Source organism: Girardinichthys multiradiatus, chromosome 23 (genome assembly GCF_021462225.1).
Source record: "Girardinichthys multiradiatus isolate DD_20200921_A chromosome 23, DD_fGirMul_XY1, whole genome shotgun sequence".
In the NCBI taxonomy this organism is placed as follows: domain Eukaryota; kingdom Metazoa; phylum Chordata; class Actinopteri; order Cyprinodontiformes; family Goodeidae; genus Girardinichthys; species Girardinichthys multiradiatus.
Window position 1 is genome coordinate 50,649,873 of NC_061815.1, and position 17,500 is coordinate 50,667,372.

General features: G+C 45.0%; 1 protein-coding gene across 1 annotated transcript in view; it reads left to right on the top strand.

Annotated features, from left to right (window-relative positions):
- LOC124859978 (diacylglycerol kinase theta-like) overlaps nt 1–17,500 on the top strand; it is a 26,476-nt gene that overhangs the window by 1,562 nt on the left and 7,414 nt on the right. Inside the window, exons 2-22 of the mRNA XM_047352910.1 lie at nt 4,209–4,288; nt 6,297–6,396; nt 6,858–6,943; nt 8,690–8,812; nt 9,047–9,200; nt 10,303–10,371; nt 10,599–10,696; nt 10,967–11,184; nt 11,257–11,341; nt 11,546–11,600; nt 11,686–11,747; nt 11,838–11,985; nt 12,504–12,542; nt 12,723–12,838; nt 14,861–15,012; nt 15,295–15,443; nt 15,526–15,704; nt 16,176–16,276; nt 16,546–16,692; nt 16,776–16,887; nt 16,971–17,123. Coding sequence (XP_047208866.1) covers nt 4,209–4,288; nt 6,297–6,396; nt 6,858–6,943; nt 8,690–8,812; nt 9,047–9,200; nt 10,303–10,371; nt 10,599–10,696; nt 10,967–11,184; nt 11,257–11,341; nt 11,546–11,600; nt 11,686–11,747; nt 11,838–11,985; nt 12,504–12,542; nt 12,723–12,838; nt 14,861–15,012; nt 15,295–15,443; nt 15,526–15,704; nt 16,176–16,276; nt 16,546–16,692; nt 16,776–16,887; nt 16,971–17,123 — 2,426 coding nt within the window. The remainder of the gene's footprint in view (nt 1–4,208; nt 4,289–6,296; nt 6,397–6,857; nt 6,944–8,689; nt 8,813–9,046; nt 9,201–10,302; nt 10,372–10,598; nt 10,697–10,966; nt 11,185–11,256; nt 11,342–11,545; nt 11,601–11,685; nt 11,748–11,837; nt 11,986–12,503; nt 12,543–12,722; nt 12,839–14,860; nt 15,013–15,294; nt 15,444–15,525; nt 15,705–16,175; nt 16,277–16,545; nt 16,693–16,775; nt 16,888–16,970; nt 17,124–17,500) is intronic.

Below are 17,500 nucleotides of genomic sequence, written 5' to 3' on the forward strand. Positions count from 1 at the left end.
TCACCCTGACAGACTGAGCTGAGGGCACACAGTTAGAGGGGTTCTGTTGTGAAGGTAGAGAGGTTCCAGGAGTGAAGGTGAGACCTCACCCTGACAGACTGAGCTGAGGGCACACAGTTAGAGTGGTTCTGTTGTGAAGGTAGAGAGGTTCCTGGAGTGAAGGTGAGACCTCACCCTGACAGACTGAGCTGAGGGCACACAGTTAGAGTGGTTCTGTTGTGAAGGTAGAGAGGTTCCAGGAGTGAAGGTGAGACCTCACCCTGACAGACTGAGCTGAGGGCACACAGTTAGAGTGGTTCTGTTGTGAAGGTAGAGAGGTTCCTGGAGTGAAGGTGAGACCTCACCCTGACAGACTGAGCTGAGGGCACACAGTTAGAGGGGTTCTGTTGTGAAGGTAGAGAGGTTCCAGGAGTGAAGGTGAGACCTCACCCTGACAGACTGAGCTGAGGGCACACAGTTAGAGTGGTTCTGTTGTGAAGGTAGAGAGGTTCCAGGAGTGAAGGTGAGACCTCACCCTGACAGACTGAGCTGAGGGCACACAGTTAGAGTGGTTCTGTTGTGAAGGTAGAGAGGTTCCAGGAGTGAAGGTGAGACCTCACCCTGACAGACTGAGCTGAGGGCACACAGTTAGAGTGGTTCTGTTGTGAAGGTAGAGAGGTTCCTGGAGTGAAGGTGAGACCTCACCCTGACAGACTGAGCTGAGGGCACACAGTTAGAGGGGTTCTGTTGTGAAGGTAGAGAGGTTCCAGGAGTGAAGGTGAGACCTCACCCTGACAGACTGAGCTGAGGGCACACAGTTAGAGTGGTTCTGTTGTGAAGGTAGAGAGGTTCCAGGAGTGAAGTAAAGTCAGACTAAGGTCTGCCCTCTGACCCTGAGCTTATCCCTCTGAGTTGACTGATAGGATTCTCAGGTCCTCCTCTAGTCTCAAACATCTACAGAAGGAAACCATCACATGAACATCTGTTGTCTGCATCTGATCCCAGTTATTCCATATTTGGGTCAGTTTTTCCCTTTCATGTACCCTTTTCCTTCCTTATCCCTCGTTCTTACCTTATTGATATTCTTCTTCTTCATTTCCTTTTTCCATAATTTCCTTTCCTACCCTTCTCTTCCTGACGCAGTCATACATTCATCATGGATTCAGCAGACGAACACACACTCCACTCTGCTCAGTAACACAGTTTCTTCATATCTGTAACTGTGGGGCTTTTTCAGGAGGTGTAAACTTTCTCCATCAGGGTTGGAGCTGCAGTCAAGCTGCGATGTACGTGCTCTGGTTGGCATGGCAACAGGAGGCTAGGAGGGATGCTGAGTTTTGGTTGAACGTGTGAGTCCATCCTCAGCAGCTTCATGAGGAGCTGCAGAACAGACAAAGCAGAGCTGGCAGCAGGATTACGTAATGTTTCACCTTTAAATCCTAACTTAGATTAAGTGAGAGCTGTGATGTCATCAAAGGGCTTCATCTGCCGCTATGATGCAATCTAACAGTGAATGGCGTTCCTCAGGCTCTGATCCAATCAGATCCGTGGCGTTTGAACATCATTCAGGGTAGAAGAGTCATGTTAGAAACAAATCCTGGTTCTGTTTCAGGCCAACCAGGTTTAATAATTATCGACAGGAACCTTACAGTCAGCTGACCTGTTGAGTGACAGCTTCTGACCTCAGGTTGGAGACTGCAGCTTCTTCCCAGCAACGTCTGCCATGAACCTAGAGTCCAAACAAGATGATTCTCAGTGTCTTCATCCAGCAGCTTCACTGTATTTTATTTACATTGTTTTGTGACAGACAAACACAAAATAACCTGTAAGTATGAATGGAAGGAAATCATTCATAGTTTCAAACATTTTTAATTAAAAAAATCTGAAAAGTGTGGCATGCTTTTGTATTCAGCCCTCTGAGTCAGAACTCTGTAGAAACATCTTTGGCTGCAGCTCTTCTGGGGTTTGTTTCCACCAGCTTTAAACATCTACAGACCTTGTTTCTGAGATGGTGGTTCAGGTGGTAGGGGTTTGACCTGTAACTGGTGGGTTGCAGGTTCGAACCCCCGCTTTGTCTTTCTCAATTGTTGTGTCCTTGGGCAAGACACTTCATCCACCTTGCCTGGTGCCCAATTGTATGGCAGCTTCACTTCTGTCAGTCTGCCCCAGGGCAGCTGTGGCTACATTGTAGTCTACACTGGCAGTGGATGAAGGGGTGGATGACTGACTGTAAAGCACTTTGGAGCCTCTACCTTAGTCTCAGATCATCTGTAGCCTCTTAACTGATTTTCTTCCAGGATTGTCCTGGATTTAGCTCCATCCATCTTCCCGTTAACTCTGACCAGCTTCCCAGAGCATGATGCTGCCACGACCATGTTTTATAGTGGGGATGGGCCGTTCATTTTCTGCCAGATATTATGTTTCGTCTTCTACTCGGTTTGTGGCAAACAGGAAATCTTCTGACTTTCTTTCAACATGACTTTCCTCTTGTCACTTTTTCCTAAAGATAAGATTTGTGGAACACATGACAAATATTTGTCCTGTCAACAAATACCCCCACCTGAGCTGTGGATCTCTGCAGCTCCTCTAGGGTTACCACGGACTTTCTGACTGCTCCTCTGATTAATGCTCTTCTTGCCCAGCCTGTTAGTTTAGGTGGGTGTCCATACCTTGGTGGGTCTGTGGACATCATGATTAGCTGAACTCTGGGGCTCAGCTGGAATGGAAGATGACTCTGTACAGTTCAGGGGTGCAGACATTCAGAGCAGGAATCGTTCCTTCCTGCTCTCAGCACTGTTACAGTCACACAAAGGCTCTTATCGGGCTGGAAATGTTCCTGAAACCCTCAGTGTGGACAACCAGCAGCGTGACGGCTTGTTCCTGGAATCCAGAGCTCCCTTATCTAATTATAGTTCACTATTTGCATCTTCTTCTGAACAAAAGCTTTCAAACCGAAATGCAAAAACATCCATTCAGAGCCAGAATCAATTAAACTGATCAGGCCTGCAGAGGAGAGCTGGTTTCCTCCTGGAAACCAGAATGTGCTGAAGGTGATGCTCATCAGAGGGATTTCACTCTACCTTTAAACTCTTCAGAAATCCGGTTGGGATCTGTGAGCATTTTATCCACTAAACGGGTTGATTTTCTCAGATATTGATGCAGTTTGTTGGTCTGTCTGTTATTTTCCGCTCTGATAAAGTAGCCCGTCTGTGTAGATTTCTATCTGCAGGAAACATCATGAGACCTTGAGTGAGAAACTTCAGCGTGGTGTTAGAAAGCTAGAATACAAATATGGAATCATTCAGAGAGAGGTGGTCTCTGAGCGGCGCAGCCTGGGAGGAGAAACAACCGAAACATTTACTTTCACTACTTCAGAAGTCATTTCTCCATGCCACTTATAAGGAAGACAAGAAGAACCTGACTGATCTCCTGAAGTGTGTGTGTATGTGTGTGTGTTCCTGTCTTGGCATCACAGTGAGAACCATTTTCCCAATTTAACCATCAAATTGAGGACCGTTTGTACCAAAGCGAGGACATTTTGCTGGTCGTCACGACCTATTTTGCTAACGGTTAGGTTTAGGACTAAGGTGTGAATTGAGTTAAGGTTAGGGTTCAGGTTAGGGTTAGACATGCACTGGTAATGGTTAGGTTTAGGGTTATTGTCAGGGTTAGGGTTAGACATGTACTGGTAATGGTTAGGTTTAGGGCGTAGAAAGGGTTGAAAATGACTGAAAATCAATGGAAGTCAACACATGGTCCTCACTACATATAGCAAAACAAGAGTGTGTGTGTGTGTGTGTGTGCGTCATGTTATTGTGAGTGTGTGGGAGTGGCCGGAGGTTTTTACACAGTGTGAAAACATGGAAACGCTCTCAGACAGAGCAGGTGGGAATACGCTGCCAGTTTTCATGTCCATCATCGTGGAGAAGCATCTTCAGGCCTCAGGTTATAAATTCAGAATATTTGGATCTTATTAGGGATTAGAAATCATCTATCCATCCATCTTCTGTACCCGCTCTTCCATGCAGGGTTGATGGGAGGGTGCTGGTGTTTCTCTCCACCAGCCAATCAGAGGACAAACAACCATGAATGCTCTCAGGCAGCTTAGAGAGACCAGTTAACCTAACCGTCACTGTAGGAGGAAGCTGGAGTACCTGGAGGTGGTACTCACACTGATGGCTGAGAGCTGAACCTTCATCCTGACCCCGCTATCTCTCTCTCCTCCTTAGTGTGTAACTTCATGAGTCATGAGAAATGCCTGAAGACGCTCCGGGCGGTCTGTACCTGCATGACTCCGTCTCAAGTTCAGGTGAGTCCCAAACAGGCTGAATCTGCAGGTCCTTCAAGATCATTCTCCAACACTTTATCAGACATCCTGCTGAGTTCCAAGCAACGTTGCTCCTTCTCTATTCAGGAGAAGGTCACAGAAGGGTCAAACTGTTTAACAAGTCAGCTAACCTTCCTAAATTGATTGGAATAATGAAGGAGCATTGTTGTGTGGAGGTCTGCAGACAGATTCAGATAGATTTATAATGAGTCTATGTGATGTCATCGTGTCAGTTAGGATCTTCTGACTGGAAAGCTCTGGGTCAAATCCCAAAGGATCACTATCCCTGGCAAGCATGTTGCCCCAAGGTTTCTTCCAGTAGCAGCAGATAGAAAACCAGGCAGAGTTCACAAAGTTCCCAGAACCTTTTCATCCAGTTCCTGTTTTTCTTTTGTCTTCACTCTGCAGGAACCTTAGAGGTGCCTTCGAAAAGGCTTTTTAGTGGTTTTCTCCTTCAGTAAGAAACCCTGAGTGGTTTGTAATAACAGGCCAACCACTGGACAGGATTGGACTGTAAATCCACTCTAAATGTTGGTTCTTGGACATCAAAATGTCCTAAAATACTCTGAAACAAGTCTGGAACAGTTTGGAGCTTTGAAATGGAACATGCTCGTCATTAGAAGTCATAAGAAGAGATTACAGATTTCTTTCTTTTTAGATTTTTACGTCAAAGATAACCTGATTAAAAATGAGAAGCAGATGTGAAATAATGATCTAATTTATTAGGGAACAAATCTATGCAGACTCACCTGGTTCTGTGTGAAAAGTATTTACCCCCTTAACCCAATAAGTGGTTGTTCCACCCTCCGCAGCAACAGCTGCCATCAAGTGTTTCCGGTACCTGGTACTGAGTCTTTAATATCACTGTGGAGACATTTGGACCTGCTCCGCTTTGCAGAATTGTTTTCATTTAGACACACTGGAGGATTTCCAGCAAGAATGACCTGTTAAAGGTTGGACTACAGCTTCTCAATTAGATTTAAGTCGAGACTTTGACTAGGCCATTTAAAAACTTTGATTTAAAAAAATTTTTTTTTTAGCTATTCTGAGGTGAACCTCAGTCTGTGCTTTGGATCATTGTTCTGCTGCAGAACCAAAGTGAGCCTGAGCTTCAGGTCACAAACAGATGCTCGGATATTCTCCTTCAGGGTTTTCTGCTAGAGAGCAGAATCAGCAAAGCAGCGCAGACCATCACACCACCACCACCATGTTTGCCTGTGGCTATGATGTTCTGGTTCTGAAATGCTGTGTTAGTTTTACACCAGATGTGACGGGTCCAACACCTTTCAAAAATGTCCACTTTTGTTTAATCAGTCCACAGAACATTTTCCTAAAAGTTTACCAAGATGTTTTTTGGTAAATGTGAGACGGGTCTTTGTGTTCTTTTGGGTCAGCAGTGGTTCTGACCTTTGAACTATCCCATGGGAGCCATTTCTTCCCAGTTTCTCATTTTGATGGTTGAGTCATGACCTCTGATCTTAACTGAGGCAGTGAGGCCTGCAGAGCTTTGTTCCTCTGTGATCTTCTAGGTGAGTTGTTGATGACCTCTTGGAGGAATTGTGGTAGCTGAGCCACTCTGGAAGGTTCTCCACTGTTCCATATGTTCTCCACCTGAGGATAACGGTTCTCACTGTGGTTCTCTGGATTCCAAAAGGCTTAGAAATGCTCTTTGACCCTTTCCAGACTGATAGATGTCAGAGACTTTGTTTCTCATCTGTTCTTGAATTTCTTCAGATTGGAGCATGATGTGTTGCTTTTTAAGACATCTTAGCCTACTTCATCCTGTCAGACAAGTTCTATCTGGAGCTTTTATCATTAGAAAGCTGATTTTTACTCAGGATACCTTTGCCTGATATTAACATTGATCTGAAACATTAAAGTGTGCCAGAGAAGCGACCATCTGTGAAACGTGTCTATCCAGTAGCCAATCAGCAGAAGCTTCTGTTGTGCTCACCTGTATGTCACTAAACTTGTCTGCTGTCCCCTGCAGGTGCCGGTGGCTCACTGCTTCGCTCCTGCTGCTCAGAAGAAACGCTTCTGCTGCGTCTGCAGGAAGCAGATGGAGGGAAACACGGCGCTGCGCTGCGAAGGTGCGACCAGTTTAACTTGAAGCATCATCACCAGTTACACCAACTTATCATACAGAGTTGAGGGCATTTGCTGGTATGAGACCAACATGTTGAACCAGTAGGATGACTGGGAATTAAGTGCAGCGATGTTGCCGGTCTGAGATGATTCACTTCCCATATCTTTCCAAACAGCTGGGCTTGGTTTGAATTTTTAGAGTAGTCCTGATATCTGGGTCCTTTCTGGAGATCTGCTGCTTCTTCATTCATTATATTTGCAAATGCATCTTGTTGGTTGGAAGAAATATTTCAGAAATGAGGCATAAATCAGAATATTTAAAAGTTGTGTTTGAGAAATCAAACCAGAAAGTTTTATGTTCCTTCCTAAGGCCTTTGCTCTCAGGCTCACTTTCCTATTCTGAGCAGTTTGGACTCTGCTTGTCCTCACTCTGATTGTCATTGATAAGCTGTTTCCTGTGCTTCAGTGTGCGAGCTGCACGTCCACGCTGACTGTGCTGCCTTCAGCTGCGCTGATTGTCGCTGCTGCCACCTGGACAAGAACCTGCAGCAGGTAAACGATGCTTGGGTAAACTGATGTTGGATGTTTCTGCTTTAATCCGACCCGGTCGGGTTCTTGTTTCATTTTAATTCGAGACAATCAGGAGACGTGTGGGGGAACGTATCTCTTAAGTGGAAAAATCTTCCTACATTAACTCTGACCCCTCTTCTCAGTAGAACTTTGTGGAGATCCCTAAATATGAGCCAGAACCATGACTAAGGTTTGATGATGGAGAGGGTTTGGTTGAGGTGCAGCGAGCTAAGGGAACCAAGATAACCAAATATTGCTGAGCCTGTATGCATATATATGAGCCTGAGAGGTTATAAGTCGTTTAATCCACCCAGGAAAAACAAAATAGTTCAAATAAATCATTACAAGCCCCAAATGAATATGACCTTCATAGTCATGACAACTGAATCTAGATGAAGGTGTACCACAGGGCTCTGAATGAGGGCCGAATCATTGTTTGGACTTCTGCAGGTCGGTTCTGGTTTGGGTAAATAAGTAATGACAGTCTCATTCCTTATTGGTTTAGGATTGTTGTCATTTCATACCAGAAACTCCTCAGCCCCTGTGTAGATGTCTGAAAAGTCCTACAACACATAAATGCATCATACAGACATTTTTAACAAGGAGTTTATTTCCCACTAATGAGGGAGTTTAAAGGGATTTAAACGTCCTGTATTTTGGTGAAAGTCACCGGTTACAGTCCACAGAGATGATCCTACAGCAGAATCAGATGTTGGGTCAGGTTCAGAATGGATCGGATCTCACTCGTCCAGCTGGGATCTCCTGCAGCTGGAGCTGATCATGGTAGTCAGACTAAAAACCAGCTCAGCAGCTCTTTGACTGGCAGGAAACCAGCAGCTGAACCGTCACTGACTGGGTCAGAAAGCTGCCAGAGCTCCATCAGTGAGGGATTCAGTACAGACGGGTTTTTAGCTCGGTTTTTCTCTAATTATTTGGTTGGTTTTTATAAACGTTACTGTTTTTAATCATAAAAATTATTGTCATCAAACTTTTCTATGTAAGATCAGTGGATGAAAATAACTAATGAGCTCCATATCTTAGCCATTCTGTCCATCAGAACCATCAATCAAAGTTTAAACGGGTCACAGAAAGTTTAACTTTACCTGACCCAGTTATTGATCCTATTTCCAGTTTTTCTACAATCTCAGTTTAAGTTTGTGGATTTTTTTGAGATATTCCCACAGAATATCCATCTTAGAGTGTGATGATGGCTCGGACCCGGTGAACTATTCAGAACCTTTTATGGCCACAGCTTCATTTCCACATGTCCAGGTTCTCCATCCAGTCGTAGGTGTTTGTGTGCTTCCAGCCAGTGTCTCCCACTGCTGCAGGACAGTTTTCTGACCAATCAGAGCCCAGAGAGCAGAGAGACACACCCACTCTCATTCACTCCCAGTGGATTTCAGCTCTGGATGGTTGTAGAAACTGGACCGGAATGGTTCTGTTTAACCTGTCAGAAAACACTGCAGACACATAAAAATGTACATGTGGAACCACCAGAAGGTTCTGATGCTCATGGGTCAGCAGGTTTTTGGATATAGGACCTTGTCTGTTTGTAGTCTGCTCCCAGGAAAAGGCGGGACTCACCATAGCAACCAGTCACTCAGCAGACTCCCATTTTCCAACATGCTGCTTTACTAAATAGTAGTAATGTCCACTGAGTCAAACTGCTTCCTCTTCCATCTTGTTTTTGACTGACCCGGTTGTGCTTGGTGTTGTTACCTGCAGGACAAGCTCTACCACCACTGGAGGGAGGGGAACCTGTCGGCGGCGAAGTGTGAAGTGTGTCGGAGGTCCTGTGGCTCCTCCGAGGTCCTGTCGGGGATGAGGTGCGAGTGGTGCAGCATTACGGTGAGAATCACATCTCTGCAGGCCTGCTGAGGCTCTAAGGAGAACAGCGGCAGATCATCTGGGAATAACAATCATTAAGCTGCGGGAGAAAGTTTCTGTATCGTGGTTCTTAGCTACGTTGTTTGTGTTGAGACACCACTGGCTCATTCCTTGAGTTAGGAACCTTTTCTTCCAGAATGAGGTCAGAGTTGTCCTCTGTGTGTCTTAGTTAACGTGTCACTGTGTCACCTGCAGAGCCATGCAACCTGTTGCCACCGGGTCCCACCAGAGTGCACTCTGGGACGCCTGCGCAGCATGCTGCTGCATCCAACCTGCGTCCGCCTCGAGTCCAGGAACTTCAGCAAGATGCAGTGTTACCGGATCACAGAAAGCTGCAACCAAGACCTGGGTACATGGACACACTCGGGACACCCAGGAGACACATGTTGGCTACATGGGGGACAGACATGAGACACACGGGGGACAAACAATGGACAGCTGTGGGACGTATGTCTCCAGGGAACACAGCCTGAACCTGCAGCTAAACTGCTAAACGTTGTGTTCAGATGCTTTGTTTTGCTCAGAGAGGCGGAGCTTCATGACATCATTAACGAAACAAGCTGTTGCTGTTTTTCTCCGAGTCCGACTACTTCCTGTGATGCTTCTGAAACCCAAACCACAAACGTTCTTTTTGCTTCCTGACAGCAGCTCTGGTGATCTGTGTTTCTGAAAATGAAAACATTCATTAGGTTCATTCTAATAACACAGGTACACAAATGTCTGCTAAAAATGTCATCAAATGAGCTGCCAAAACTCCTAATAAACTAAAAAATCAATTAAAAGGTGAGAAATTCAAATACTTTAAAAAAAAAATTACATCAAACCAAGAAATTCAATTGTTTATCTAAATTAATCCTATTTATTAATGTATAACAAATAATTCATTTCTAAATTTAAAGCAAATAAATAATTAATTCGCATTTTCTAACAACATTAAACAACATAACATTGAAAAGGAAATTAAATATACAGAAGAACAATTTTAAGAAAAACTACAGAATAGTAAAATAAGAATAAACCTTTGAATATTAAATCAATGTTTGATTTGACAGATATAGCAAAACGTTTTTTGGAACGGTTACGAAGTTTATGGAAAAGATGAACAATTAAAAAACTTAAGTTCAAAACTGAAAGAAACATAAAATATAAGAAATAACATTTAATAGATAAAATATTAAAATTAGCTACCTTGAAGATCTTTTCCAAACCTTTTTCCTCCTGAAATATGAAATAAATCCCAAACTTTCATCTAACATTGTTTAATAGGTTGTCATTCATGCATCCCAAAAGCATAAAACATGAAATAACCAGATTACTTCATTTGTTCTAGTTTCATCCTTCAGTTGGTCCATTATTAGGTCTTGTTCTCCTGGTTGGAACCAGTCCAGTCTAACTTTGGCTTTTTCCAGTCCTTTCTAATCTGACACATTTTCCTTCCTTGTTTCTATCAGATAACTTGGATGAAGCTGATCCACCTGCTGCACTGACAAAAGATGTTCAGCCCGCTGCTCCCGAGTCGGGTAAATCCAAGTTCGCTCGTCCAGAACTCACCCAGTTGTTTGATGGATGGATGGATGATCAGATGGATGGATGAGTGGATGGATGAGTGGATGGATGGATGAGTGGATGGATGAGTGGATCCCCAGCAACTCTCATCTGGTGGATCTGAAGAGGACCGATTCAGGAAGCCAACTAACTCCGGCTGTAAATGTTGACAGGTCACATGTTTCCTCTCCTTGATTTACAGGTAAGCAGTTCATCAAGGTGTTTGACGGTAATGATGCAGTCAAGCGTGGCTTCTTCCGATTGGTCCCCAGCTGCAGAGGCACAAAGAATGAAGAAGTGGTGAGAAAACGGTCTCCTTCCTGTATTTACATCACACTGCTGCTATTTTTATTGCTGCTCCCTGCACTTCCTCTGAGACCTGTAAATTCCCACTCCCAGAACATGTCAGGAATGTGTCTGTTTGTCAGAGTTCCTCTTGGTTAGAACAGGTGAAGGTTTTCCTTTAATGATGTCAGCATTGACCTTAGACTGTTTCCAGAGAAACTGGTTTCTGCTTCCATCACCACAACACACATGCACATTATCTGCACTACCCGTTCTGTCCTGTAGGAGGTGGCGCTGAGGGCCTTCTACCTGCCTGATGAGCCTCATCACTTTGAGCTGGAGGAATTCAACGGCCTGCAGCATCAACAAAGCGATGACTTCCTGAACCGGAACGCCAATAGTCCGGACAACAGAAACTCCCCAAAAGACGGAGGCGACGCCAGGCTGCTGAGGGCCAAACCGCGGCATGACGATGTCATCAAGGTGCACGCTGCATGGACCAGGTGAGGCCTTTTTAAAGACTCAGGGCTTTGATCTATAAGGATAGGTTGTTATGGATATTTCTTTTGTTTCAGGTCAAGTGCGGCTTCTGTCTGTGTGTCGGAGACAAGCACCGCAGCCTCAGTCCTCAGCGAGGTCCTCCTTCACCTGGACAGACAGGTAGGTGTCCTCTCCAAGAAACCTGGGAAATCCTTGTGGTAATGAAATGTGATCCTTGAAACCAAAACCAAGCTGCCTCTGTGGGTGGGTACCCAGTTTGGAAGGTTTCATCTTGACATTTCTCAAATGTTTCGGAGTTATTGGTTTTTGAGGATCACGGGTTGTGGCTGAGCTCCTGCTGATGCAGTTGGTGATCTGTTTTAGGGTGAGGACATGTCCAACTTCAGTCTGCAGGAGGTCTGCATGAGCAGTAAGCAAGGTAAGGCCAGCATCATGGAGCAGTTTCATCAACTGAAACCTGGTCAGTATGAGGAGGAGACAGTTTTTGTGTTTCTATCCCGCAGTGCAGAGACAAACACTGAGTCCTCAGGAGAAGATTGTGGACAAACTGCAAGACATCAGGAAGGTATCAGCTTTGCATCTGTCAGAGATGAGGCTTCAACCCTCAGATGTTCTCTGTGTGAACAGAACCATGATGTGTGTGTTGTTGTTCCAGCTGTCTCTGCGGCAGATGAACCAGACTCGGTTCTACGTGGTGGAGAACAGGAACCCGACCGTGCAGGTGAGCCTGCTGATCGTAGGACTGCCCCCCCTGACCAAAGAGGAGCACACTCGTTTGATGGAGGAGCACCTGGACATCAAGAGTGAGTGCACCTGGGCAGCACCCCCACGGAGAATAAAGTATCAGACTCATTTAGATTCCAGCATTATTAACCGCTGAAAGCTGCACATTTGTGGCGGATCAGTGAGGCTGAGATGGTGCATTTCTTTAGATCTGCTCAGGAATGTTGGAATAGTTATTAATGTTTTGACAGTTTTACTTTCATCTCACTAAATAATCGACTTTATGACAAAAAAAAGTCACCACCTCATCAACACATCAGCCAATCACCACAAACCGTACAGTTTGTGTCCTTCCGTTCTGCAGATGGCCTCCATGACCAGTCAAACATTTTTCACAAGTACTTCTGAATATTGTGAAAAAAATCTGTTGTTAGTATTTGGTTTATCTAGAAAGATTGGAGAAAAATCCAGAATGGAAAAGCGTGAGCGTTTCTGGACTTATTTCTCCAGAAAAATCCATTCAAGATGTTCAGGATGTTGTTTGTACAGATGAAGAAATGCTAGTCTGACTCCTCTTCCTATGTGTCCATCCTTGTAGGTCACCTGGTCACGTTCACCCACTACTATGACTCTCAAGGTGAGGCTGTTGCCATGGAAACTGCCCTGCTGGGTGCTTATCTGGGATCTGACCAGTAAAACGCTTTATTTCATCAGATCTTTAAGTCCTAATGAGACAGAAGAACTGTAAAAACTCAGGGCTGGACTTCATCATGTGTGAATATTATCTGACGCATCACACCTGTTTGCCTTTGTTCAGGTGCGGTGGCGCTGCAGATTTCCTGCTTCTCTGAAGCAGAGAGAATCTACATGTTAGCTAAGGACACCTCCATTAACAACAAGATGCTGACCTCGCTGGTCATACCAGAGATCCAGGTGACTGTCCCTCGGGTCACGATGTCTCTTAAACGGGTCGACCAACAGGTTTCATCCAGTGGTCTTTATCAGGTCCATCATAATTCAGTTTCAGCTTCATTCAGTATTTACCTAGCGCCAATTCAAGGCACTGCACAAAAATGTATTTTTTCTACAGAAATATAGAATTAATTTGATCCATTCATACAGATTTAGAGTTAATTACATACAGGATCATCTCACAAGTTCAATGTATTTGTCCCAGATTTCACAAAGTGATTCATTACACAAAGGGCCTGATATTCAAAGGGTTTGCTTATATAAAAACATGTTAAACTGGATTGTGTGAGCTATAAACAAAAAAAGCTGATCTATAAACCAGATGCAAATCAAATTATATGTAAACTTCAGCTTTTATTATTTTCTTCTTCTTCTTTTCTCTTAACTCCATGGCTTCGAACTTCATCTCTCTTACACGACCACTCTGCTCTCCCAAACCGTCCATGATGACAGTCGGTAGCACATGTAAAATAATTTAAATATGGCAGTCTAGGCCACTTTTGCACCTGTTATTATTTACACACGCAATCTTTGCAGATCACCTGAAACACGCCCACTTATTGCACGTGTAATAATAGCACTTTTAATTTATAATCTTTGCAGATCAGGACCTAAGATTGAAATGTTTCAAGCCTTTATTTCTTGTAATTCTGATGGTTCTGGTTTACAGAGAATCAAAACCCAAACTTCAGAGTCTCAGAACATCAGAATATTACATCAGATCAATAAAAATGACATTTTAAACAGAAATGTCAGACTTCTGAATAGTTTGTTCATTTCTATGGACTCAGTACCGGGTCTGGGCTCCTTTTGCCTGAGTTATTGCATCAATGCGGCGTGGCAGGGAGGAGATCAACCTGTGGTTCTGGTGAGGTGTTCAGGAAGTCCAGATTGCTTTGATAGCATCTTCATTCTTGGTTCTTGGTTCTTGGTGTCTCTCATCTTCCTCTTGTCAGAACTCCATAGATTCTCTATGAGGTTCTGGTCAGACCAATTTGCTGGCCAGTCAAGCCCAGTACCACCATGGTTATTGGACCAGCTTTTGGTACCTTTGGCAGTGTGTGGATCGGTACCATGTTCTGCTGGACAATAAAGTCAGCATCTCCAAAAAGCTTGTCAGCAGCAGGAAGCATGAAGTGCTTTAAAATGTCCTGGTAGATGGCTGTGTTGACTGTGGACTTTAGAAAAACCCACTGGACCAGAACCAGCAGATGTCATGTCACCCAAACCATCAGTGACTGTGGAAACTTCCCACTGGACTTCAAGCAACGTGGATTCTGGGCCTCTCCACTCTTCCTCCAGACTCTGGGACCTTGATCTCCAAATGAAATGAACACTTTACTTTCATGTGAAAAGAGGACTTTGGACCTGAGCAACAGTCTGGTTCTGTTTCTCCGCAGCCTAGGACACGTGTAGTCCATGTGTAGGATTGGTCTGTGCGTAGTGTCTCTTGATGGTCTGACTTCAGCTTCTGTCCACTCCTTGTGAAGAACAGATTCTGCTTGACAATCCTCTTAAGGCTGTGGTTATCCCTGCTGCAGGTGCACCTTCTCTTACCACACTTTTTCCTTCCACTCAACTTTCTATGAATACACTTGGATGCAGCTCTCAAGTTCTGTTTATTATTTAAATTAGAAACCCAGCAGACTTCATGGAGTCATTAACCTCCAGCAGAACCAGAACCAGGCTCATAAAATGGTCTGCATTTAAGAACTTTAACATAGACAGGCTGACCAATGAGCACTTAAAGGGGCTTGGATTTGATACATGGTTTTCTGAATAAATATTTCTTAAAAAAAAGGTTTTCCTACATTTTTCACCAATAAAGATACATCTATGTATTTATTTATTATATTTAAAGACTTTCTATGCATTTATTATTATTATTAATAGTATTATTATTGTTGGACGATCAGAACTCCTGGGGACGTGATATATAGTCAGGACTGTTTATTCGCTCTGATTCAGTGATCCTTGTTTCAGCACAAGAAGCTGGGAGACGATGTCTCCCCCCTGCTGGTGTTCGTCAACCCAAAGAGCGGCGGTCTGAAGGGCAGAGAGCTCCTCTACAGCTTCCGGAAACTTCTGAACCCTCACCAGGTCTTTGACATCACCAATGGAGGCCCGCTGGCAGGGTGAGGACATGGGGACATCCTGAATGGAAGCACGGTGACTCCCAGAGAAATCATTCAGTTGCTGGTCTGATTCTATTTGGCTTCGATCTGAAGGAGCTATAGCTCTCATCATGAATAAACACTAGAAATCCGGGTCTGCTTCTTATGATGTGAAGCACTGATGAAACATCTGGATTAAATATATCCAATAAGATGTTTATGGGGTGCAGATATTGAACCAGTTTTTCCAGCAGGACGTTAAAACGAATCTAAAACAGACCTTCATGTTCCTCTCTGCTGCAGCCTGCATACGTTCAGGGAGGTTCCCAGGTTCCGGGTTCTGGTCTGCGGGGGAGATGGCACAGTCGGCTGGGTACTGGGAGTACTGGAGACTGTGAGACACAAACTGGTCTGCCGGGAGCCGCCCATTGCTATCGTACCACTGGGAACAGGTGAGACCAGTGCTGAGGATCCTTGGTGGTGTTCCGTTACATCAACGTCCCATTGTTGAATTCCTTCTTTCTGATTGGTCAGGGAACGACTTGGCTCGGATCCTCCGCTGGGGGGCAGGTTACAGCGGCGAGGACCCTCATCATATCCTGGCGTCTGTGGACGAGGCTGAAGAAGTACAGATGGACCGCTGGACCATCCTGCTGGACGCTCAGGACATCTCTGAGGACGGCAAGGACAACTGCTTCCTGGAACCACCCAAGGTTTGCTCAGAAACCTCCAAGAACATGACTTGTGTTATTTTGAAGTCTGAGCAGGTTCAAAGGGCAGCTGTGTCCAGGTTAGAGAGCTCTGAGAACAAGCTGAGAAACAAGAACATCTCAGTACAGGTGGGACAAAAGATCAGTCTGATTCCCAAAGTTCACAAACAAATTCACAAAGACACATCTGCTTCTCAAACTGCACCTCTGAGCTCAAAGAGACTCTGTCCTGACACAGTAGTCCTCATTTAAGTGAAGCATTATGCCGCATTTGGAGAAACATCCTCTCATTTTTTACAAAGGGACAATTCAGAATGATGTAACAACAGCTGAATGAACATCTGTAGTCCCAGGAGAACATAGATGTTTATGTCAATAACAACTACATGTTCAACCAAAAGATAGTTGAAGACAATGAACCGATTAACTACTTACAAGTTGATGAAGATGTGAAGGGCTGTCTCCTCCTCTCAGATCGTCCAGATGAGCAATTACTTTGGTCTCGGCATCGACGCAGAGCTCAGCCTGGACTTCCACCTGGCCCGGGAGGACGAACCCGATAAATTCACCAGCAGGTAACCTGGTGGATCTGAGCCAGATTGTCACTCAGCAGGAACACTTCCATGGTTAGAGGAGGAAATCCAGGAACCAATAGAATGAAGCCGATGAGATGAACCAGAAAATATTTTGTTTTTAATGAATACAATATTTGAAGTAAACTTTATTGTTATTAAGATTTCTTCAGGTTTGCTGAAGAGATTTGATCTCTTCTTTGCAACATCTGATGACCTTTAAAGATGTTGCAAACAGGTGGACTAAATAAAGCCCACGTTGTCCTCCACAGGTTCCATAACAAAGGTGTCTATGTGAAGGTGGGTCTGCAGAAGATCAGCCACGGTAGGAGCCTCCATAAAGAGCTGCAGCTGCAGGTGGACACGAAGGAGGTCCCGTTACCCAACATAGAGGGTCTGATCTTCCTCAACATTCCCAGGTGATGCACAGACACACACACCGCACCCCCAGCAGGAAGACAAGCTTACCTTCATCACGTTCCTCCTGCTCCCTTCTGTGCAGCTGGGGTTCTGGTGCTGATCTGTGGGGATCCGAGGCTGACGTACGCTTTGCGAGGCCGAGGATCGATGACAGCCTGCTGGAGGTGGTCGGGGTCACGGGGGTCGTTCACATGGTGCGACACGCTGCAACATGCTGCAGAAACATCTTGTGCTGGACTCTTCCATCAGCGTTCAAACATCTGCCGTGTCTCTGCAGGGTCAGGTGCAGAGCGGCCTCCGCTCAGGGATCCGGATCGCTCAGGGGAGCTACATTAGGTTGACCGTTAGCAAACCTGTACCTGTACAGCTGGATGGAGAGCCGTGGATCCAGCCGCCAGGACACATCATCATCTCTGCTGCAGGACCAAAGGTATGCTGCTTGTCCCTGCAGGGCTCCCATACTTCCCCTCAGATCTGGTTAATTCAACAGGTTTTCTCCTGGTTATCTGGTCTGAGTTGGACCTCTGGACTGGTTATCAGCTCCAGGATCTGTGCTGATCATGGGGAACAGGTTGGTGGTTTATCTGCTCATGTTGGAGCAGCTGACATTACCTCAGACCTCCTCAGCCGGCAGTGAGTCTGCTACTTGTTGGATGTACAGTGAAGGAACCTGTCCATAAGGAGGGACAGGACAACCCTTTTTTTAAAACGTCCGTCCTTCCATCCATCCGTCCTTCCATCCATCCATCCATCCGTCCGTCCATCCATCCATCCGTCCGTCCATCCATCCGTCCATCCGTCCTTCCG